The following is a 25,389-nucleotide window of genomic DNA, read 5'->3' on the forward strand; positions in this document are numbered from 1 at the left end:
ATTTCGGAGGCAAACTTTTTACTGCATAACATTTATTTGACACCGTTAGTTACTTTGCTGATTCAAATTATTAATAGAAAATATAGTCAACAAATAAATGATGTATTATCATAGATTTAGATAAGACGTTATTGATCTGAAGCTGATCTGAATCTGGTGAAATTCACAAGCTACCCAGCAGTGTATACATAGTAAACTAAATTAGCTCCTTTTACCAGCTGCAACATTACAGTGATAAACATATTGCTGCACCGATAATTATAATCCAATAATATAATAGACATTATTCTGCATTAGAAGTACTTTTACTGTATTTTGATTCAAATACAATTTTGAATTCAGGACTTTTACTTGTAACAGAGTATTTCTACACTGTGGTATTACTACTTTTACTTAAGTAAAAGATCTGAGAACTTCTTCCACCACTGGGTACTTGGATTTTAAGCTACCACTAATAAAATGTAACAAAGTACATTTACTCACTGTACTGTACATATTATTTAACCTGCATGCCACTTTATACTTCTACTCCACTACATCGAGGAGGCAAATATTGTACGTTTTTACCGGACAGCTTTACTTTTTAGATCATACTTTTTCATCCCCTTCCTTCTGTGTGGCATTTTACTTTTAATCACAAACTATTGCTGTAGTTGATGTACTTACTTTGATCGCTATAAACTGCTTTGACCTGTGATCACTTGATTCCTTTTATCCATTCAGTGAACCGGTCAAACCAGGTCTTGAAATGACCAAACAGGAGGCCCATTAGTGCACCACTAAACCACGGCCAAATAACATAATTAAAGACTCAAGTGCCCCCCCTTTTTTTTTTTCTTGCCTTTTCTCCCTAATGCAAATATGCGTGAATGTTCTGCCTGAGCTGCGTGTTGCTGCTTGTAAACCTTTTTGCTGCAGGCTAGGTGAGGCGTGGGAGCTGGAGAGAAAACTGACACCTACTGTATATCAGCGTACTGTCTGAAGTAATACTACAGTATATCTAAAATGATCAATGCAATGAAATCATCACTTGATATGAAGAATTAAGTTTTTAAAAAATGGTCTCAGTCAGTCAGTCAGTCAGTCTGTTTTGTCACTTATTCAACAGGCCGAGGCTTCCTTGGTCAAAACAAGATGATGATTCAGCAACTTTTGAATCAAAATCGGATGACAGTTGGTTGAGTCACTAGCTGTCAAACAAATTTGATCAAACCACATTCACACAGTCCTGATGAAGCAGATTATGTTAAACTCTTAAGAAATAATCAATAAGGACATTTTAAAAAAGGTAAAGTTAAACTTTGATTGTTACTTATTTAGTCATGAATATTTAATGTGAAAGAGATATAATTTGAATCCAAATATTAATAATTAAAACAAAGTTGTCAGGGGCTTAATTCATTTAACCCAATACACATTTTGTAAATAAATACAAAAAAAAGAAGAAAAAAAAAATGGTTTCTAATGCTTGCTGGACCAGTGATCATATCTCCTGATGCACTGAGGGTACTTTGACTACAAATGGGAATGTATTAACAACACGGCTGCCCGTTAAGATAAAAACAGATTAAAAGTCAAAACGCCACTGTATCCAAACCACAGACCGTTAATATTAATTAATTAATATACAGTCTATGATCCAAACATGTGTCTTGTGGTTTTCAGAGGAATTCAAACTCTTTTAATTAAGAATTTACACATTATGAGTCGTGTGTGGTTCTTTATTATAATTTCAATATAAACAAGATGATACAAAAGTACATATAGCTCCAAAAACATTTGTTTACACTGAACAAAGTGCTTCAAAATAAAGCCTTAGTATGTGTATTTGGCTCGAGCCATCAAAGGCTGATCATGTTTGACCAAACACCAAAAAACAAATTTATATCAGCCTCAATAAACTCAAATTACTACAAATATAGTATAGAATATAAGAAACTATACATAAATCTGTCTAAACTTTGACAGAAATGTAAACAAGAATATCTAAAAAAAAATACAAACCCAACCCTATCAGCTGCCTGGATTTCAAGTCATTTTCTACACTTCCACACTGTGCCTTCATTTTTTTTAAATTAAATTAAACTAAACTAGTCGCTAAAAGGGATAATAGACAGGTTTTCTTGTGGACATCTCCATTTACGGAGACATATCATGCTTATTTTCAGGTTTATTCTTGTATTTTTGGTTTCTACTAGAACATGTGTACATGCTTAAAATGTTAAAAAAACACATTTATCTCATACTGTCTGAACATACCTGTATTCACCTTCTGTCTGCAACGCTCAGTTGTAACGCCTGTCTCTTTATGCCCCCCCCCAAAAAAAGCCAAGTCTGCTCTGATTGGTCAGCATTCTGGAGTCTACCGTAGTTGCGCTCTCGGAGTCTCTGCACCTTCATTGCAGTCTGGGAATGACTAACTGCACTGTAACAACGCTTTCTACCTATATATAGTATAGTTGTGACATCACAACCGTACACAAGTCCTGATGGCTCCTTTAAAAAGGCACAGATTCTGAACAAGACCGGTGTGCATCTCTCTGTAAATTAAGCATTTTCACAGTATTAACACAGCACCTCGACCTGCTTTATAATAAAGACAGAAATCTCACTTTTTACAATATGGGACCCCTAAAAACTGTTTGTGTGCTACTTAAACTGACTAAAAACAGACATATTGAGTGACTAAGTTTCAATATGAATTTTGGTGTTTGGCCTCAATATGAGATTCTCAAAGGGCTATGAAATGGTTGAACAATTCAACAGGTATCGGAACAACAAAGCCTGGGTTTTGGATTTAAATCCCACTGGGGCTGCTGATTTTGGACAAAAGCATCCAGTGATAAGATAGGATTCCTTTATTGTCATTGCGTTTACATACAATGAGATTCAGGTGCACTACCTGAGACGGTGACCTATTTCAGGCTCTTTTTCTTCTGTATCATGTATGCAAGTGTATGCCGACGGCTTTTTTCATTTATCTTTCTTGCTGGCATTGTGTATTTGACTGTATTGTATATTCTATTTTAAAACACTGAATCTTACATCTAATTATAAGTTTAGGCCTCTATCGAAGTGGTGGGGTCGGGCTCGGTGAGAATGGGGGCGGTGAAGCTGACCCGGACGTCCCGGGGATAAAAACCCTGAAGAACCCCATCCACAACAATATCTGGGAGATCTGCAAGACAAGACAGAGCTCAGGGTTTATGCTGTCTAAACAAGGTTGTCATGCTTTTTAATGCTTTTTTTTTTGCAATTCACAATTACAGCACAACAAAATACACACTGGTGCAGAGATAGTAACTATTTCTTTTTATTTCCTACCTGATGTGCAGTCAGAGAGATAAGGATCCTGAAAAAATCCCAACACTGGCTGATTTGGTAACGGATAACTGAGGAAACGAAAGTAAAATATGACTGATTAGTCATGTGCAATGGTAATACTTCTTCAAACATCAAGATAATGTGTGTACCTTTTATCATTGCTGTGAAACACATTTGTCTGTTAGTACATCTGCACTGATGCATCATGTTATGTGAACATTCTGGTTTAGGTTGAATGTGCCAAATGCACGATAAGGAGGTCAGGTGCTGGTGTTTGCAGGATATAAACAGGACCGGGTCTATCCTAAAGGGGCGAACGGAGTCCAGGGCCCCGAGCTCAGGGGTGGCTTTTGAGTGACCATGTTGCACAGAGTCAATTAACGCCCGTAACAGAGACTGTTTAGAACAGAGGCCCCAATTTAGAGTAATTCCTTGCATCTGTGTCACGTGGGCTTCGCCACGCCTCTTTAGGAGACTAGCGGTAGGTCCTGAGTGTATTGATTCCAATGGAAGAAGAAAATGTGAACTGGACGTGTATTGGACGCATTCTTCATAAGCCACATATCTCCTGAACATTCGGACACTTAAATGGCAATTTAACGGACAGATCAGGAGAAAATTAACTTTTTTTTTTTTTTTGACCTTTTTCTGTCTCAGGGAACGTCAACTAACGTTTGTGAATGTGGTAACAAGACTCATTTTCGTAATGCTAAATATGTGTTTTAGCTGTGTTAATATCTAATGTCAGCACAAGGAATGTTAATAAATTATAGACATATCACTTTTCATCCATCCAAACAATGTTCACTACACATTCAAACAAGGCCCCACCCATTTAGGAGACAGGAAGTGTGTACCGTCACATACCATTGGCGCCCTCTTTAGTTCTAGAGAATCTTTTTGGCTGTTAACACTCACCGGACATGATGTACAGGCAGAAGAAGTCAAGGAGTAAGTTAGCCTGGATGTGTCGATTTGAGTAGCGACGTCAGGAGTGTGTCTTACATAAAAACCAATACATGTATAAAACCAATACATGCAGGTGTTTTGACACGTGTTGCTATTTACACTGAGTTCATTTTAGTTTCTTTTTACACCTCTTGGGTTTTAAACCAGGGTTTATATGAAACCTACAGGACTGCAAATAAATAAAGCATTCTCCAAAGGTAAGACATAGCAAGTGTTTTATTGTAGTCCTTAAATGCTTCTGTCATCCCTGAAATAATGGAGACAAGAAGACATATGTCCTGTGCACAGGGCTCAGTATTCCTACAGTAGCTACATCCCTTCTAGTGGACAAAAGTAGATATAGTGTACTGCACAAATACAACAAAACGAGGGGAAATACTGGAAACTATCTTACCTGTAATCCTGACTGTCCAATTCATCCACTGATCTGAAATTAGAGCACATAACTGCTCTTGAAAGGATACTGTCAAAATAAAGGTCAACACTCCATAGACTACTCTACGTATGATACATAAAGTTAGGGCTGGGCAACATATCAATATGATATCATTATTGTGATATGAGACTAGATATCGTCTTAAAATTTGGATTTCGTAATATGACATAAGTGTTGTCTTTTCCTGGTTTTAAAGGCGCACTGTCTATTGTTCTAATTTATCTTAAATCCATTAATTTTTATCTGTCATTAACCATTCAAATATTCGGAGATTTGATTTTCTCCACATCTCCCAGCCATACATAAAGTCCTTTTGTTTATAATGTCCAACTCACCCACATACAGTACACTACTGTACTTCATAATTATATCTAATATTAATATATATGTCTAATATGTATGAACACTCACACATGTACTGTATATCTGTACATGTGTCCTTCCGTGAATCATTAGCTATATTGTGGGTTAGAGCCACTGCTGCTGCTCCCTTCCACTGTGGGAAATGTTTCTAAAATTGTTATTATGTTGCTGCATTGCCCCCAATCCTAAAATAGAGGACCTAAATATAGCAACATGTCCAACATCTCTGGGAGCAGTAGGTGGAGTCTGGGCTGAAGGACTTACTCCATGCTGCTCTTCTTGATCCCCGTGTGAAAGTGTTTCACATGGAGGAAGTCCAGCAGAACCTGCGGCACGTCTTCGTCTTGATAGATGATATCCTGCAACAACACACAACAATCTAACATGTACAAATGTATTTTTGGCTAAAGTCATTTCAAGACGGATGTCAAGGCTTTGCGTTTTTGAAGGTTTAGGATTGAATAGTTGATCAAGTGGCAAAACGCAAAAACACATTTTCAATACACTGTACATCAGTTAAAATCGTACGCTTAGCATTAAAGCTTTAGTGCGTAACTTTTTGATATTAACAAACGTCCGTTACATTCAAGCCATGGCCAAATGAGTTGCTACAGAGCTAATTAAGACTATCAGCTCCCCACAACTCTCTTTGTATTTCTCAGTATGGCTATGTTCAGAAGATTGTGGCGTCCGGTGACTTTCCCGCGCAGAAACTCGAGTGAAGATAATTACCTATTCTACCTATTACCTATCATGTTTTTTAATCCTCCTGTCCTCCTTAGCTGCTAGCAACTGCGTGGAGGAGGGGTGGGGGCGCGTGCACGATCACATAAGGCTTGTACTATCATGTGGACGCGGCGACAGTGTTGTCATTACTTAGAATTCCTCATGGGGGCGACAGAAACTACGCACTATAGCTTTAAAGTCAAATTTATTCTAAAGTGTTTTGTGTAGATACACTCCTTTGGCACATTCCCTGGGCAGAGTACAATTGTCTTTCTATATACAGCCATATGATAAATTACTCATGTGGCACATTAGAATATTTAGTAGCTGCTTTACAGAATGGTTAGTAAACTTTAGATTCTTCTAAATTAGGGCTTTCCAAATTGTGGGATTACTTTTGATCCCAACATAGGTTTTAGTTTTAGTTTAGTTTGAGAGCCATGTAAGATCTCTGGTTCAGTAAATCAGATCACCGGGCGGACACGTGAATGTTTTACCTGGATGTAGTCTTCCAGCTCCTGCCTCCTCTGCTCCGCTGGTTTGGTCCTCAGATGGGGGTTCCTTTTGCTCGGGAAGTCGGGAGTCTGGGTGATCTTCCTGAGCTGCAGGCACCACAAGATACAACATGACCCTTCAATCATCTGTGTGTGCCCTGCTACGCGATGAACTACTACAACTACCATTTCTAGTCCTAGTTCCATTATCGTTATTATTACTAGAATTACCACTGTTCACCGCACCCCCAACCGGCACCGTCAGGCAACCGCCCGCCAAGAGCCTGGGTCTGTAAGAAGTTTCTCCCTAAAAGGAAGTTTTCCTCACCACTCGAGGTTTCCCCCTAAAAAGGACGTTTTTCCTCGCCACTGTTGCACTTAAAGCTTGTTCTTGTGGGAATTACTGGAATTGTTGGGTCTTTGTAAACTATAGAGTGTGGTCTAGACCTACTCTATCTGTAAAGTGTCTTGAGATAACTATTGTTATGATTTGGTACTAAAAATAAAATTGAACTGAAATGATAGCTCACGACATACAAAATGGCTGAAAATGACTTAAGTCTTTGACCACTAGAAGCTCTTTTATGAATAGGTCCCTCGTTGTGCACATGTATGTGCATGATTCCCTTTTTTCTGTGCATTTCACACTATTCCACTGATTGTAAGTTGATAATGTAGCAAGAAACGTAGCAATGCACCAACAAAGGCAAGGGAAGAAACAAACAATGCACAGTTCAAAATATAAAAAAAAAGTAGTAAAAAGTATCTTTGCATATTGTACTGATATTGCAAGAATAATTGTTTATTTACATATATGTACTTTATATACAGTATGTAACTGTATATCTTCCATGTAAATATAATTTAGTTTCCTTTTTATTTCTTCTGATAAAATCCCCCGGGACACCCCTGACTGATTATTGGCCCCCCCCTGTGCCACCCCACTTAAAAAAATCCTGGAATTGCCCCTGCACGTTAGCCCGTTCTCCATATTATAACAATATTATCCATCTACAACTATTTAAATAAAATAAACGAGAATTTTTAGATATTAAATAAAATGGTCAACATATCAAAAGGGTGGTGGTGAATTTTTGCATGCTCACACCCCAAAACGTCTCTCTTACCAAAACATACTGGTTATTGTTATTACAATATATTCAATCTAAATATTAATATTCATTTTGACTCAAATTCTTGTGCAAACATTTCAGAACTTTTAAACAATCCTTATGTTTTACACCCAAATACATAGATTTCCAATGCAAGAGGCCCTCAAAGTGAAGCTTCATCGTGATTTTAGATCCATGTCTCATTTTACGTTACAAGCGACTTATACATCTCATAGCATAATATGCAGCACTACAAACAGGAAAGAGTCATTCGGTAACACTGTAATAATTGTGACTGTGGCTAAAAAGCAACATACTTTCCTGTGGAGAGTCTGGAATTCGCTGCTTCTTCTGAGCACATAATGTTTCCTCCCGTGAAACAAGACTTCCACTCTGAAAAGCTGCAAACAAAAGACAGACGGAGACACACAGAAAATGTATTCACAATCCGTCATTTAGAGAGTCAGGTTGGACATTTAAAGTTGCTGCGTCATGCTTTTTTTTAAACGATGATGAAAATAAATCCAATGTGTTTTTGCTTAATCGTCAAGTTCATTCTTTTTAAAACGGACATGGTTCTCCAATCTTATTTGAATTACAATGACGAGAAATTATCATTTTAAGAGATCAACGAGGCTTATAAACTTCCATTTACCACCTTAATCATCCATCACATTTAAAACAACATCGTCTGTGGCCGGGTGGCTCAGTTGGTAGAGCAGGCACACATATATAGAGGTTTATTCCTCGACGCAGAGGGTCCAGGATTCGAGTCCGACCTGTGACGGTTTCCTGCATGTCTTCCCCTTCTCTCTCCCCTTTCATATTTTTTTAATGACATTTTTATGCCTTTATTTGACAGGACAGTTTAGACTTGAAAGGGCATTCCCCCTGAATGACAAGCAGCAAAAGGTCGCAGGTCGGAATTTAACCCCCGATCGCTGCCTCTGTACACAAATTTCCAAAAAACACTATTTTTGTTGTACTGCACATTGCTGCAGCTCCTCTTTTCACCCTGTGTGTTGAGCTCTCTGTTTTAGCTACAGAGTGAGGCATCTTACTTCTGTTCCATCTTTGTTGGGAGTCGCACATGCGCAATACCTAGGTAAGGACTACCAGCCAGTCAGAAGCAGAGTATGAGGGCGTGCCACGCTAGCAGCTGGGCGAGCATTATAACGTGTGTTACAAAGTGACGCATGTTTGTCTCTGAAGTAAAGGCTGGACTACAATAGAGCTGTTTGGAGCAGTTTGTGAACAGTGTTTTCTGTTGGAGATGGTAAGTCCCTTTGGGGTGGACTTTGGGCTTTTTCACTTTGTAAACCTATGACATGCACAAATAAAGATATATAACACAATAAAGGAAAGGGAAAAAGCCAAAAAGAACAATATGAGCACTTTAATACAACATCATGTCTCCACCAGGAGGAGGTACAGAGCTTCAGATTCCATAGATGAGCAGGGACGTCCCTCAACACTGGAACTTTACCTACCACCATCTCAGTACACTATGTATGTGTGCTAAGATGTATACTACTGTTTGTCATGCCTGTGGGTATATACGATTATTTCTGATTTCTCATGTTATCCAACATGGAGTCATTCTTCATTTAATATTAATAAAATGAAGATATTACTTGTAATGTTTTGGTTTACTGAAGTTACTGTAAACATCCTTTGCTTTATAAACTTTTACGATAATGCTGCAGGAGCTTTAATGTTTTCACAATGGAACTATACAACACATTTGCTTAACAAAAGGTTAAAATAGTACAGTTATTTCCCCAGGCACATGGGAAGAACAGCAGTTCTGCAAACATAACTTAATATTTACACACGTCAAGAAAATAGTTTCAGCAGCTTGCGCTGTGGAAACACCGAACCTGTACATGGGCTGAAATATTTGAACAATTCTTTTAAAGCACAAAGCAACTTCAGATTGATGTCTAAAATTACTCATCTCAGCCTTCCCTTTTCTTGCAACAGACGTTCGATGAAAACTCTTAACCTCTTCAGACGACTGCAGTGTTGAGAATATCAGGTGTACTTCATATTGTCCTCTCTTACAGGTGAATGAATTAGATGGCAAAATAGGTTTATTTTAATAAATAAAAACTAATGAGAATAATCAGTAATAAAAACTAATGAAAAGAACATTATGCTGCTTGGTAGAAACTGAATGTTTGAGGGTTTGTTCAGAACAAACTGCAGGATATCCTCATACAGTTACCGCTTGCTTTATCCAAACAAAAAGTAACTTGAGTCCAACGCCTTGTGTTCTCAGACTGAGATGATAAAACCAAACAGAGGTCAGTTCCATACACAAATTCCCCAGGTTTGTGTCATTTTTTTGGACCATTTTATAATGTAGGCGTGAATGAGATTTATCACAAATTAATACCTAGGTGACTGTTCAGTGGAGGTCTGACTAGTTTCACTTCAGCTTGCTGCGTTTAACTGATTTTATAATCACGCCAATAAACTTGCATTGCAGAGAACTTCAGTAAAACGAGTTATTAAACTGAGACGCCACTGTTTATTTTACCCTTTTTCTGCTTTAATGACTCTTTAGACAGGATACACCAAAGTCTGTGGTTCCCATGTAGAGTACTGTGTGTCAGAGAGAGAGAGAGAGAGAGAGAGAGAGAGAGAGAGAGAGAGAGAGAGAGAGAGAGAGAGAGAGAGAGAGAGAGAGTGCGCGTGCTCACGTGAGGGCAACATGTACAGCAGTATAATGTCACCAATGATTTACAGCTTGCCGTTTGAAACGGGAGCAAAATACCATAATATGTCCAGCTACAAAAAAAATCTTCTTCCAGGTAAATAAACGTTATGACATTATGTATACTTGGTCCTTAAATACTTGAGTTAATTTACTGAAATACAGTTTTGCAATACTTTCCATAATTATTTCCATCTTGTGAGACAAAAACAATCACAGGGCCATTTTTCCGTTACGTACATTTTGCTGATAATACTTCTGTACTTTCAATTTACGTAAGACTTTAAATGCGGGACTTTTACTTGTGATGGAGTAACTAGTGTTACTTTAACTTGGGTTAAATAATACTTCTACCACCATACTGTGGGTTGAGACTTTGAGTACATGTTTTCCTCCTGCTCAAACGGATGCCTGGAGCTGTGGGAGGTCATGCATGTAAAGAGCAAACATATTTACGAGAAAGTTCATACTACTTTTCAGTGGTAGAAAGCCTTGTAAACTTCTGTAGTATACTCGCACACTACTATATTTCAGAAGAAACTATTGTACGTGTTACGGTACAGATCCATATGTCCGACACGACTGAAGTGTGGTGTCGCGACGTCATACAGCCATGGTTGATGCTCCACGCCCCTAACCAGCAGCTGATTGAACCAACGCGTGACGTGGGTGTGGCTACTCAAGAATTTCAACAGAGTGTCATGGAGGCTTGTTGAGAATACGATCTCATATTTTACAGAAATAGTTCACCGAAATGTGTTTCTGAAAACATTTTAAGCGAGAAATAGGCCATGCAGTTGCTGAATCGGTCTTCATTTCAGATCAACAAAGGTTAGTTTGAAAGATTTTCGTCTACTTCTACTGGATAGTCGCGTTCAACGCGATTCATTTGCATAAAGCTGGGCATCGGCCAGCTTCTTGACGCGCAACATTTTCTCAAATGCAGCGCCGCCTTCCCAGAATGCTTTGCGTGCGCGTTGAAGTCGCTTGACGTCATCCATAGGAATAGAGCAGGGCGCGACGCGACAGAAGCGTCGCACGGACAAGTGGATCTGCACCATTACTCCACACCTTACTACTTTTTTTTTTTACAGCTAAAGTTAGTAGTTATACTCAAAACAAAATGATAACATTATAAAACATGAATTGTTATAGATGTAACTACCCAAAAAAACTTCCGGTCAAAAGTTTGGGGTCACTTAGAAATTTCCATTCCACTCCATTATAGACAGAATATCAGCTGAGATCAGTTGCATTGTTTGTTTTAACGAGGGTAGCAGTTTTCAGATTACATTATGTGCTTACATAATTGCAAAAGGGTTCTCCAATGTTTTCTCAGTCAGCCTTGACTTTGCCATTTTCACATAGAAATTATGTGTAGTGGTGAAGTACTCAGATATTGTACTTAAGTCAAGTAGCAATACCACAGTGAATAAATACTCTGTTAGATGTAAAAGTACGAAAGTATTATTTTAAAAATATACCTAAAGTACTCATTATGCAGAATGGCCCATTTCAGAACAATATAGGCTATATTATTATTGGATTATAATTATTGATGCATTCATGTGTTCATCACTTTGATGTTGCAGCTGTTAAAAGGTGGAGCTGATTTTAACTATTTTATATTCTGCTGGGAAGCTTCCCCCCCAGGCATTAATAACATTTTATCTTTATCTATAAAAAAATAAAACATATTTCGTATTATTAAAAGGAAACTGCAAATGAACTAAAGTTATCAAATAAAAGTAGTGGAATAAAAAGGTACGATTTTTTCATTTGAATGTAGTGAAGTTAGTAGAAGTATGGCCTTAAATTGCAGAAAATGGAAATAGTCTAATAGTAAAGTATAAGTAGGCTATCTCCAAAGTGTAGTTAGTTATTCAGCACTGTTACTTTTTTAAAAGCAAAATTCGAACGCAAGAGACTTTGTTACATTGATAGGTTTATGTCTTGCACCTCTGGATAAAACCTGGAGAAAGCCTGAGCTGAACGCACTTTCACTCTGCCTGCAGGTTACCTGGCTCACCTGGTGTCGCAGTTCACCGTTAAAACCAAACTATAACCATGCAGTAACTTATAATAACACAGCAAAAAAGTGATTATGGAGGAATGATACGTTAAAGTGTTTTTACGCTGCAGAGAAAAGCGAGAGAGAGAAGAAGAAAAAAAAAAAAGTTCGACTGATAAAATATTTGAACGGCGTCCTCCTCACCTTTCTGGACTTCCCCGAGTCATCCACTTCCCTCTCCAGAGACGGTATCGATACTTCAATCATCGGGAAATCTTCCTCCAACACCGTCGGACTTCATCGACCGGCTGCTGGCTGCGACTTACTTTATGCAACTGGAAGAAAACTTGACACGTTTTTCTCCGCGTCCAGGAACTGAAAAAAAAAAAGACCCGTGCCTGCCTGCCTGATTCTTCCTGTGCTCCACCTACACACTAATTGGACAAACACAACCGCTATGGCGCGTGCAGAGGCGTTAAAGGTGCAGTCCAACACTCAACTCTATTGGGTTTAAAAACCAGAAGACTAAATGTCAAATGGCACTTTCAAATCCAGGTTCACTTCCCACTGTGCTTGAAACACAAAGTACAAGCAAAACAATTCATTGGATGTAAAAGGGGATGTAAACCTAGACCAGATCACATCCTCTCAGGCCCACTGCTCCAAATTCAAACTCCCAACTTTGTTTAGAGGAAGAGATAAAAGGAGAAGGCGTCGTGTTGCACTCTAAGTATTAAAATAGTTGTTTTTTTGTTGTTGCACGATTCCCATTTTCCTCATTCACTTTAAAAATAGCACGCACAGACGATTTTCCATGTGTTAATCTCAACTACAATCACATGCTCTGTCTGTGACTGGTCATCATGGGATTTATATCTTCCCATCCCTAATGTTGCTCACTGTGCTTTCATTTAAAACGGGCCGTGCAGCTTACTTAAGCAGTTCTAGGGGAAGGATACGTGACCTTACAGAGTCCTAGATCACAGCTGGGTAAAAATATTAACCGCCGTTTCGTCGTCACTACGTTTTACTATGGCTCATGTGATCCTCTGTCAGCAGATAGAGGCCACACACATTAACAAAAAGGAAGTTGGTCTTGGTTTGGTATCTGTAACAGACGTCTAACCTTTGAACATATGCTAAAACCCAAATCGCTCTTCATGTTTTTCCCTGTTGAATTGGATTTAAAGACACTGGGTTAAAAATCTTCTGTAGCCGATTTGTAAAATTGTGTTACGCTGCCTTGTTCTTAGCTTTGTCTAGCTTGTTATGTTGCTTCAGTACTGTAAGCCTTGAGTAGAAAGGGATCCATTTTGGAGTGGTGGTCATTCAACATTCACATTAGTTTAAGTTAGGTTCAAAAACAAGGTTATCGTTATTTAAAGGAATATGCAACAGTTTGTTGAAATAGTGCTTATCACGGTCTCCCCTGGCTGTAGATAGGTGGGCCAACGCATTTTTAGTCTCAGTGCAAGTAATTAGGTTGCTTTTTTTGTCTTTTGTTGGCTCACTTTTACTCAACACGCTAACCGGCAACACAGGATTCCATTCACTACGCTAAACTAACTAGTGGCGGCGCTGCCGGTGTTGCACCGGACTAAAACAATGCATGCACAAAAAATGCATTGGGCCACCTATCTACTAGCTAGGAAAGACCGTGATAAGCCCGATTTCAACAAACGGTGGCGTATCCTTTTAAATGAATAGTACAACATTGTTGGAAATGCATACATTTCCTTTCTTGCCGAGAGTTAGATGGGAAGATTGATGCCACCCTCATGTCTGTCTTTTAAATATGAAGCTACAGCCAGGAGACGGTTAGCTTAGCATAAAGACTGGAAACAGGGGGGGAAACAGCTAGCCTACTGCGTTACTGCTACCATGCAGCAAATAGTCTGGCACCTAACCCCTCTGTAAAGTCACAACTTGATGTTTAAACAAGATATAACATGTTAATCAGTGAGCTTTAGTGTAGAGGTGCTGGTAGGCATTGTTTTTTATTTACCCTCAGACAGAGCCCGGCTAGCTGTTTCCCCCTGTTTGCAGGCTTTATGCTAAGCTAAGCAGCTGTAGCTTGTCAATTGTCATTTTGTACAACAAATTATTTTTGGTTGAACAGGACATGGATTTAAATTCTAATTTAATCTTGTGAACCAGTTGCAGCAGTGTGTAAGATCAGATCCTTAGAAATCTGAAATCAGGAAGTTGTTGCATCACTATTACCCATGTAGTCTGGCATCTGAATTCCCTCTAATGAAACTCTTGTTAAGGCAAGTCTCGACAACTGACTCGCAATGGAGTTTGTCATTTATAGACATACCAGCTGGTCCAGGGAGCGTGATGCAATTTGTCCGAGCCAGTGTGTGAATGAAAGAAAGCACTGTCATCCAGAATAACTGTGTTAGCTGACGCATTCTTGGTTTCTGCACAGTTCAATTGTGATGTTTACTCCTAAAATATGGCATTCAATAGTTCATCCAACAGTATAACTACATTATAAATAATGGAGAAAAAAAATGCATTAACTGTCTACCGAAACTAGTTTTGCATAAAAGCAATGCTTGATATGGACTTTTAATTTAAATGTTTTAAGTGTATTGTTTCTTTTTTTAAATCTGATTTATTATAGTAAGTTTTTTCTAAACTAATTAACTCTGATCATATTTCTGATGTTTATCTCCACATTGGTATATACTATAATGTATACGTAAAGATTAGAAATGGGTTTTCAAAGCAAGATTAAGTTTGAGTCTTTGTTTTAGGTCTTTATTGAATTACTGTATGATATAATATTGCAGAATATTCACGTTCATATATTACAGAAAAACAGCCCAACCAGTCCAGCAGTGGCTTTGAATAAAAGCACATATGATGCACAAAACTCTCACGGATTCAATGCTTTTCAGTTTGAATCTCTTTTCTTTAAACATCCATACATGTGATCTGCCAGTAGGGGTCTCCCTCGATCTTAAAAAATAAGGTCCAGAAGTACAGTACCTTGTCATCACAATTCGTCAAAGATCAAATCTTAAGATCTCAACTGAACTTTAAGCGGCTTATTTTTATTGTACAAAAGAAGAAAGAAATCTCATTTTTTTACGTTCAATCTGAATGTAACTTTTTAATACCACAGTGAAAAGCTCTGCATCTTTTTGAAGACGGTCTACAGACAAAAATCTTCTAGACTGATGTATCTAATTTATAACCATGATACATAATGTAAGGGTTAGATTTTACTTACTCAATTAGTTGTTTTGAAGTGAAATTGAAGTATCTACAAATCTCTAAAGGTCTCGTTACATCCCTTGCAGTACATTTTTTAAATGTACAGTAAAGCTCATATGATGTATTTTGTCTTATCCTCTTTTGGTGCATTTTGTTTTTTGTAGTTATTTTCCATCAGTTTTTAGTGTAATTTCATGCATTTTAATTATTTGTTTTTATCTGTTCTGTTGTTTTGTTAATGAAGACATAAACTACACTGAATGAAACATTGAATGAAACATTTATTTCATTTGTACTTTTATAGATACTTTTCTAGACTTTTTTCAATTTCCAAAATAACTGGCAATAATTAAACTACCGTAACAGAATTAACTAACATAAGATAAGATACAACAAATGTAAAGTGGTTTTCAAATAATAAACAAAGACCTGCCTTGTTACAAGTATACGGTTTGATCTTTTTACAATAGCAATGGATTGAAACTTTTACATTACAGTTTAAAAGTTGGAAACTGCAGAGCCAATGATGTCTTCCAAGCTGTCCACCTTAAACAAAGAGCAAAAGAGACAGTTTGACCTGTGTACAGTGTACAACATGTTTTACCCTACAATTACTTTTGTGATTTGTTTTGCTGTATTTGGTAGAAAATGACTATCTTGAGTCTTATCTTTGCTTCCCTGGATCTCTGTTCCAATCATGCTTCAGACACCCAGAGATAAAAACTGCTGAAGCCGCCCACACATGATCCACGGTAAAACTGCTCTGCGCTGGCCATTGTTTTCCTGTGGGGAGAGCGGAGCCGCCCGACTAGGTGCAGCGCTACCCTTGGTGTTGCACACCGTTCGAATCTGCCACCGTGAAAGTTCAAATTATTTCAACTTTGACATAGTTGCCGCTGACCTTTTCAAGGTGAAACTGTGGGCGCAACCAATTCCACAACCTTCCTACGCTGCGTTTTGCCTCTTTGCTCTGCGCCCTACCTCGCGGTTTTGCCGCGGATCATGTGTTGGCAGCTTTAGTCACCTAAAAATAAAATTGCTTAATCTCTCTGTAACATCAAGACCTTTCTGAATAATTGTCCCATATATCCTTTCTGTAACTTCTTGTTTGTAAAACAGCTTGTATGCTCTGCAAACCACCTCGATATAAAGAAAATGAATAATAAAAAAAGAATATATGTAGCATATCGAGACGAGAAAATCACACAGGCCACCTCAGTTTTACCTGCTTGCCTTGTCCGACACTGAGGTTTTTGAGCTGGTAGACAGTCACTTGGCCTTCACTGTCCCCTACCAAGACACAGTCTGTCCCTCTCGCAAACAGCACAGATGTCACCGTCACACCAGGTGCGGCCTGGTGCACAATGGTTGGGTGCAGGCTTAAAAGGGATACATGTATTTAGTGGACACCAGATCATTTCAGGGGCTAATGTTTCAAATCAGATAAAAGCATCAAATGAAAGTAAACTAGACAGAACTCTATAAAGACAGAAATATCTGTCAGCCTGACTCACATGCTTAAATTCAGGTCCCAGATCTCCACCTGCAGTCCATTAATGGCCGCAAATATTGTGGACCAGTTTGGGGACCACCTGACGGCATACACGGCCCTCTGGGTGGATGTAAAGCTCAACACAGGGGTAAGGTGTTCCTGCTTCCACAGCTGGATGGTCCAGTCAGAGGAGCAGCTCAGGAACACATCAGGGCTAAATGGAGACCATTCAATGCTGTTCACAGGGCACTGAGGGAGAGCAAGAAAGGGGATATCGAGTGAGCATGTTGAAATAACCAATATTGTTTCAATTACAGAAATACAGTAAATCAACTTATAGTAAATGGGTATCAGCATCACGGAAGTTAACACAAGATATCACGTTTTCTGTTATTGACTACATGTTAGTCAGGGATATGTGAACAAAGTATTTCTTCCCACAGATTGTTTTGGTGATGAGATGAATCTGGAAGCCGGAACAGCAACTTAAACTAGCTGTGCTAAACTGCAGATTTGGTCTACAGGTTGGTTTGAAGTCAAAGCATCATACATGAGACTGAAAAGCTGGGGTAATACTAAAGTTAGCTTGCTCTTCCACTACTCCACCATTGAAAAACAGGGCCCTAGTCTTTTTACACATAATACTGTAAAACACTCTTATCATAGGTATCAGGTATTGGAAAATACTGTAATTTACCGTGTGCGCATTTAGACATTTCAAATATCATTGACTCAATGGTTTTATCCAGATGGACTTACAAAGTGATTCTGGTAAGTCTCCAGAACATTGTGACTGTTGGAGACGGAACACTTTTGGATGAGGCCCTCCCATGTGCCAACCAGATACATACTGGAATCCTGCAGGAAAAGTGCAATCCAGGAGAAACATGTAAGGTTTTTTTTTTAAGTCATAGTCAAAGTTGGAGAAAGACACAACCAGAAAAAAGGTTAATCTTAAACTTTGGAAGAAGGAAGTCAGGCAAAAAACAATTCTCCACAAAAATAAGATTTTAGCATTAGTACTACGCCCAGTTCAAACCATCCTAGGATCTATTTGATTTCTGTGAACTTACTGTTGGACAGAAGTCAATACAAAGACCAGGAGTCAGTGCTGAACCCATATGTTCGGTCTTCTTTCTCCTCTTTCCCCTTTTTTGTTGATTCTTCTTTTTTGCTTCTTCTAAATCTAAGAACATCTTTTTTTTTTTAATTTTTTTTTTTTTTTTTTTTTTTAAAATATTTTTTTTTTTTAAGATACATAGTATTATTACTGTTAGAGCACTGATATACTGTACGAGGTTTGACTGTAAATAATTTACATGAGAGCCTTCTCAAAACTGCCTTTAAAGTTCCACAGTGGTAAAAACAATTAACCAACATTATCTTTTTAACATCATTTCAAGTGATAGAATTGATACTGAGCTTTGTTGTTTTCCTGCCTTTTAATCTCAAAGCTCATCTGAACATGTTTGGCCAATGAGGAAAAATATCACTGTTTACATCTGAATCTACTATGTTTCCTCATTTCCTCATACTCTATGTTAGATTGTGTCATCATATGTGTTCAGCTGTTGAAACCATAGCCTGCTGCAGACAACAGTACCTATGCACTCAAGACCATTGCTGCAGAGGAGCCACTTGGTAATCCTGCCATCTGCCGACACAGCAATGAGTGCTTCTACCCTGTCCTCCCCTGACAATGTAATCTCTTGTTTGCTCCAGTTGACTTGCCACACTGGTTTCAGGTGCCTTTTGAAACAATCACTACAAAACAGAAATATTAGGAAAGCTAAGAGAAAAGAGGTTTGGTGCAATAGTAACTTTTGTTTCATGTAACGTGAGAGTTTATTTGCATGCTCCACAGTCCTCACCTGCTGTTGGCAATGCAATGAATGTTGTTCCGACTCTGGACACTGTAGATGGCTATAGTGCCATCGTACATCCCCACAGCCAGCTGGTTGGGGTTGTTGGCTGAGAAATCCAGGGATGTCACACAACTAGGACAGTGGAAGACTCGCTCTGGCCACTGCACAGGGGACATACTTAAAATCACATAGCTCATATAATGGTTAGCTAGTTGAGATAGGGCACAGGAAAATGATGGCGGAATAAAAGGCAGTAAAAATAAATATACCGTAGGGTTTTTGAGGGACCAGCAGCAGATCAAACTTGGTTTCTGGTTGGTGGAGTCACAGTCACTGTATGCCACTGCCAGGAGATCCTTACAGGGAGCACAGAGTTTTAGGTGAAGTGTGAGACATTTGACCTGTACAAGAAGCATTCATTCAACCTTTTAAACAAAGACTAGTAATAGTAGAACCATAAAAAGTAAATGTTTGCCCATTATAATTCTAAGTGGTACCAAGGGCAACTCTGCTGTTTTGGTAATCATTAATTTGCCTTTTATCTTACCATAAATGCTTCATGGCCTAGGCACAGTTGAAGTAGGGTCAACTGCTTACTGCAGATTTATTAACATTATTAAAATGTATATTTAATGTTGCCTATGAATAGTGCAGTCAAATGGGAAACCACTTTAGCTTAGACACTGAAAAGAAAACCCAACACAAAATGACATTGACACTGGTGTGAAGAATTTGGTCTGCTGATAAACAACAGCAGCTGGTTTGGGTGTTTTGATCTTTGGTCTATGTTACCGTGTTCTCCTTGTTCCAGACCATGCAGGTAATGTTCCATCCTCTAGTGAGCTCGCAGCTGAAAGCCCAGAGACGTTCCAGAGTTGGAGATGAAGAGCTCTCCTCACCCTCCTCCTCGGTCCCAGGCTTCACCATGCTGTCAGGGTCTTACACAATCAACACTACATTTAATAACTGACCAAATGTTTTGCTGTAGTTGAAGCAGAGGACGAATGCCCTGAGTGTAAGTCAACAGGCTGGTGCACCTGTACCAACAATGTGAGAAAGGAAGTTTACCTTTTATTATGGGAAGCTGCCTATAAGCAGCCAGCTTGGGTTGAAAGAGGTTTGCCACGATGCTCCTCTCCATCACTAATAAGCTGTGTTGGAATGACTCTGTCAACATGATCAGCTCTAGGTTGGACTCAGCATTTAAACTGCTCCGACACGTTTCCATTTCTGAGCCAATGATGCTGCCTGAGGAAATGAATATATAAAAGAATTATACATGCCTGTGCAAAACTGTGTTAATTCTTAGACCTCTCCAGTCCCAAGCCCTTGCTGGGACAAAGACTGAACATTAACAGAGTCAATGTTCTCCGAGGTATGGTTACCTATGCTGACTGTGCTGACTGTGCTGCTGCTCTTCTCTCCTCTCTTCTCCTGACTTTTGCTGGTGTTCACGGTAGTCTCTGGATTGTTAGCCTTCCCACTTTCAGGGTTTTTGTTTTGGTCACAGAAAGAGTCATAGATATCCCAAATAGTAGCGAAAGTGCCTGTGGACATGAGAGAATTTCAACTAGCTGTCTACTTTGAAAAACTGATCACTAAATACCCTGCCAAACTCACCAAAATATGGGTTTTTATCTACATACTGTAGCAAAACCTTGGACTGTGTTGCAACAGTCTGAGGTTGAAAAGCCAACTGCATTAATCTGACAAATCTCAATAAAAAACAATTGATTATCACATTATTCACTAAAACATTACCATGTGACATCAGCTAGAAAATGCTGCCAGCAAAACTTAGCAGTTTGGACTTTGAAATAAATGTTTAATTTTTTAAACCAGTACCTTACTGCCAAGTTGGTTTAAATGTGTTTATGATTGATGAACATTTGAGCTACAGTATAATCTTAAGGTTTAAAACTTTTAATTGACCTGCCCAGTGCCCACTATTCCTGTTGATGAATCTGAACAAGTTTACTACTACTTAAATAAACATAACCCAAGAACAAAGTACGCAAAGCCTAACCTTCATCCACCATGACAATCTTGTCGGTCTGGATCTGTTTTTCTTTAAGTGCTCCATTGAATGTCTGCATTGATCGTTCCACATACTTATCGTTGCCCATTCTGTTCTTGCAGAGTTCAGCATATTGAAGGTTTCTCTCTCTGTAAGAATATGGTGAAAATGTCAACAGCTTGTTACAACCAAAGAGGAGTACTACATGTCATGGAATGGTATGTTTGCACAGAAAATAAACTGAAATACATCTTAATACACACTGCACTGTGACAGGCAGTTCCAAAGCTAAAGACATTAAGTGCCACTTTGTGTACCTGTTATGCATTTCAGATCTTGCCTTATATTTAAGCCAACAAGCAGAGGACTCACTTAATGGCTTTTGTATCCTCAGCATCCTCTGACATAAAGACGAGGGGTGGCATGTCAAACAGTGAAAAGGTATCTGTCTCAGCGAGGCAGACGTCTACTACATCATCCAACATCTCTTCTGTTACATGTTGTTTCACATAGTCTCTTTTCCTCTGTCCTTCTCGGGCAAGAACAAAAGACAAAATAGTTATATATAAATACTGAATATAATTGTATAACATACCACAAAAGACTATCTGCTGCAAAAAAAATCATTTGATCATAATAGGAAGCTGTAGATTTAATTGTATTTTGCGGCAAATGGTGAAATTTGCATATAGTATAACAATGTAACACTGTATTAATTTGTGATAATCACCAGTACAAAACAGTGATTATAATAAACATAATGACAGTATATATATATATATTAAAAAAAAACAGAATAGTAACCGCATGGAGGTGGAGGGATTATTGGTATGTCCAGTTTAGGAACACTATCCTCAGTCCCCTTAGTCATTGACGCTGTGGTAGACAGGCTGGATGGTAGGCTGCTACCCATAAATGAGCTGCAAAACAATGGCATTACTGAGTCTGAGAACATTTTTGTGGTCAGAAATGTGTGGCTATTACTTTTCACCTAACAAGCCACACATGAAATCAGTTTAGAAGGTGTATGTGAATGTTACCACCTGGTACCTAAAAGAGCGCATATTGAAGCTTGAAGTTGATTTCAAGTGGTCTGATTCTGAGTTGGAAAAGATTTCATCCAAGAATCTGCCTGGTTTGGAAGGCATGTCTCCTGGCTCTGCATGATACAGGGGCAGAGGAGTGACGTTGTTGCCATCATTGTCCAACACCTGCAAAGACCGGAACCACAGCCAGAATCAGTTAAACATTTACTTTATGATCATCAAGTTGCATATGTTTGGACAGATATACAGAATTGAATTTTCAGTTAAACCTGGCATTCTGTAACAATTGTGAGGAAAGGCATTAAAGCTTTGTGTTTTGTTGTTTATCTTAAACTCTTAATGGGTAAATTTCACATACACAGAGTTAATATTCTGTCTTCCTAGGGTTGGGTACCGAAACCTGGTTCCACTATGGAACCGGTTCCTACGCAACCGGTAGGAATCGGACCGGATTAGAACGCAAATTGTGGACTGAAATATTTTCCCTCTGTCGCTCTGAAACAGACTTAAAAGTATCACACTTTCTCTGTAGTCTACTGTTAGCTAGCTACCGTGAATGTAGGCTACTTTTAAAATGCCATATTTTCCCTATGGGAAAGTACTATAAAACTTTAATATATTGTTAAATTTAAATAATTTTCAATTAAAAAAAAAAAAACTCTGTAAAAGAGCCTTTCTCTGATGTAATTTTTCAGTTTTTCACGAATCGATTTAGGAATCGTAATCGTTTTAAAAGTACCGGTTCAGCATTGGATGATACCCAACCCTATGTCTTCCCATATAAATGTATTTTTTTATTTAAATATATAATCGTGAGGATTGTCTCCTGAACTATTATAACTTTTCGTTATTTTCCTTTTACTCATTTTCTAACGTTACATGGATAATTTTTTCACTAACATTGTTATTATAATTACTTATGAATTATGTATTTATTTTTTATTTTTTACAAAACAATGTACCATGTAACTAGCTAGCTGCTGAAGGATTTGTGTTAATATTAATAAAAAACAGAGGAGACCACCATTAACTGCAATAGTGTGATAGGAAATGGAAAGTTCAGAATACATTTGGCCTCGCGTTAACGTTATTTGAATTAAACAGATAACGTTACCCGAACTGGTCTTCTAGGAGCTTGATTGACGTTCCTATCCAGGATGTTACGTTTCCTGTTGCTGCCACCGACCAAGATGGAACTTCTTCGGGTTTGTGAACCTGCGAAGCTCCACTTGTGTCTTGAACTTTGGCTGACTTGATGAACTCCAGCAACTGAAGTATTCATTGCTCGAGAAGATCTAGGAGAAAGCAAAATAACATATCAACGTAACAGGTAGCTAGGCTAGCATAACCACCATTAGTTTAGGTAAAATAACTAGCGTATTATAAAGTTAATTAAAACTAGCTAGCTAGCTAGCTAACGGTAAAGTTGTGTTGAAAAGTCCACTTGTTGTAAAGCTGTAAACTTACGAGTTAAACACCAGACTACTTTTCTTCATTTTTTTTCCAGAGTGCTACACCTTTTGTATGTGTAAAAACGTACCTATGTCTTTCATTAACGTTACCAAACTATTTTTAACCGTAGAATCACAAACGGCTCAAAGCCACCTTTGCTCCAAGTTGTCAAGGAAAAAAAGTGACAACCCTCGCGCCTTGTCAGTTACTGTCCAATACTCTGAGACCTTCAGATTGAAGTTGGCTTCATACAGAATACCTTTTTTCAGTTTTATGCTCATGATGCTGCTGCACCAAAGTTTCTACAAATCTGAAACTGACTTTGGGCTCTTGTAGTTCAAGACAGTGCAGCAGTTTTTATACATTTAGGCTACTCAAGTGCTGTATAGATTTGAAATACTTTTAATTACTTTAATGCACCTTTATATATCTACTCTACTTCATTTTAGAGACAAATATTGTAGGCCCAGTTTTACTCCACTACATCTATCAAATAGATGTAGTTATACAAAAAATATAAAATACGATTGAGAGAAATTGAGCAGTACAAAGTAATTTAAATGTGTCCCCCCCTTCACCAGCTGCAACGTTAAAGTGATGCTTACATAATAATGCATCACTTATTTAATGCAGTAGGCTATATAATATTTTGAAATGGGACATTCTGCATAATGAGAACTATTTTGATGCTTACACGTTAGTACTTTAAGGCTTGAATGCAGGATTGTAGAGTATTTTTTACATTGTATTATTGCTACTTTTGCTTAAGTAAAATATCTGAATACGCCTCCACCATGTTTAAAATCGTATTGTGAAATAAGTATTGTGATGATATCATATTGTTGGGCCTCTGGTAGTCTCGCTTTGCTAGACCTTCCTCCACAACGCTGAGCTGCAGAGGAGGGACGTTCCACTTCCAGGATTGCTCAGGTGCCACAGGAAATTCCTGCGGATGCATGTCTTTTCGCCGACATCTGTTTCCTTCTGCTTTCTTTGTGTTGGAATTTTAAACTCTGGTCGATTTATGGGGACTATATTTAACTGCTCCACAAATCTGAGTTTTCTCTTGCACAACTAAAACAACTTTTGAACATACACGTTGCACCAAAACAAGTTCCTTCCCGAGGCTATTTTGCAGCGGCTCTGTGTAACATCACCCCTGACGATTGTGACTGGTTTAAAGAAATGGCAATAAACCAGAGCATGTTTTTCTCCCATCCCGGAATGCTGTGTGGACTAGCCAGACCCTCCTCCGCAGCGCTGTGGAGGATGGTCTGGCAAAGCGAGACTAGGCTAGCCCATGCACGTCATGCACAATCGTCATGGGCGACACTAAGCGCTGCACGGAGCCCCGGTGTCTCTGAAAAATAGCCTCAGGAAGGAACTTGTTTTGGTGGAACGTGTACATTCAAAAGTTGTACAACACAAAACACTAGAGTTTAGAATTCCAACACAAAGGAAGTGTTAGGGAAAATCCGGAAGAAAAAAAGGACATACGGCGGAATTTCCGGCGGCAACAGGGCAATCCCGGAAGTGGAAAGCCGTGGATATAGACTAGGCCTCTGGTGATTCCCACCCCTAACCTGCATATAACAAAAATAAAAATGCCCCCCTGTTAAAATAGCCTACCATAAGTATGAAATATAAAAGCTTCTATTGCATGTTATGTCTGAGTGATGGAGGGTCTGCATGCTTTGTGACTGAAGCTGGTGGAAGATCATTGCATGTAGCCAATTTCTCATCTAGGTGGCAGTAAATGAGTGAGAAGCTTAGGCCATTTTTGGACTACTGCAGTTTACTACTACTAATTTACTGATATGTAAATGTAAATCATTTTAGGACTAAAACAGGATTTAAATATTAATTGTCATTATTATTATTATTGTTAATAAAATATTAAGTAAAAGTAAATAACAATACAAATACTTCACTACAGGTAAAAAACCCTGCATTCAAAAACAGACTTAAATAAAAGTATCAAGAGTAAAAGTACTCGTTCTGCAGTAAAATGTCCCCTTGTGAATGTGTAAGCAGCATTTTATTATGGCAGCTGGTCGATGTGGAGTTTGAACTACTTTATTTATGTAAGATACCGCTGGTTTATTGTTTAGCAATACATTGTATTTTACGAGCGTGTT

The 25,389-nt window shown here is 38.4% G+C and overlaps 2 protein-coding genes across 2 annotated transcripts; both read right to left on the reverse strand.

Annotated features, from left to right (window-relative positions):
- Nucleotides 1-1,703: 1,703 nt before the first annotated feature.
- On the reverse strand, nt 1,704-13,044 carry snx22 (sorting nexin 22). The gene is made up of 7 exons (XM_039808195.1): nt 12,359-13,044; nt 7,742-7,825; nt 6,316-6,420; nt 5,357-5,451; nt 4,688-4,720; nt 3,325-3,392; nt 1,704-3,178 (listed from the first exon to the last, which is right to left on the reverse strand). The coding sequence occupies exons 1-7, from the start codon at nt 12,419-12,421 to the stop codon at nt 3,060-3,062; spliced, it is 567 nt and encodes a 188-aa protein (XP_039664129.1). The 5' UTR covers nt 12,422-13,044; the 3' UTR covers nt 1,704-3,059.
- Nucleotides 13,045-15,642: 2,598 nt separating this feature from the next.
- On the reverse strand, nt 15,643-23,480 carry LOC120563889 (dynein intermediate chain 4, axonemal-like). The gene is made up of 17 exons (XM_039808372.1): nt 23,267-23,480; nt 22,914-23,094; nt 21,804-21,964; nt 21,558-21,673; nt 21,126-21,282; nt 20,763-20,902; nt 20,122-20,283; nt 19,805-19,984; nt 19,529-19,674; nt 19,006-19,092; nt 18,743-18,897; nt 18,475-18,635; nt 17,945-18,057; nt 17,631-17,729; nt 16,894-17,120; nt 16,605-16,758; nt 15,643-15,925 (listed from the first exon to the last, which is right to left on the reverse strand). Exons 1-17 carry the CDS (start codon nt 23,293-23,295, stop codon nt 15,878-15,880), a joined length of 2,316 nt encoding a protein of 771 aa, XP_039664306.1. The 5' UTR covers nt 23,296-23,480; the 3' UTR covers nt 15,643-15,877.
- Nucleotides 23,481-25,389: the final 1,909 nt, after the last annotated feature.

This window comes from Perca fluviatilis, chromosome 8, assembly GCF_010015445.1.
Source record: "Perca fluviatilis chromosome 8, GENO_Pfluv_1.0, whole genome shotgun sequence".
NCBI classification, from domain to species: Eukaryota; Metazoa; Chordata; class Actinopteri; order Perciformes; family Percidae; genus Perca; species Perca fluviatilis.

Bases quoted from the DNA above. Each gene is read 5' to 3' on its own strand.
- snx22 (XM_039808195.1), bottom strand. From the start codon at position 12,421: ATGATTGAAGTATCGATACCGTCTCTGGAGAGGGAAGTGGATGACTCG. The intron at 6,421-7,741 runs GTATGTTGCTTT...TGGTGCCTGCAG, and splicing joins TCCAGACTCTCCACAGGAAA to CTCAGGAAGATCACCCAGAC. The intron at 5,452-6,315 runs GTAAAACATTCA...GTGTTGTTGCAG, and splicing joins AGCTGGAAGACTACATCCAG to GATATCATCTATCAAGACGA.
- LOC120563889 (XM_039808372.1), bottom strand. From the start codon at position 23,295: ATGAAGAAAAGTAGTCTGGTGTTTAACTC. The intron at 23,095-23,266 runs GTAAGTTTACAG...GCTTTCTCCTAG, and splicing joins AGTAGTCTGGTGTTTAACTC to ATCTTCTCGAGCAATGAATA. The intron at 21,965-22,913 runs GTAACGTTATCT...CGGTCTTTGCAG, and splicing joins CTCCTAGAAGACCAGTTCGG to GTGTTGGACAATGATGGCAA.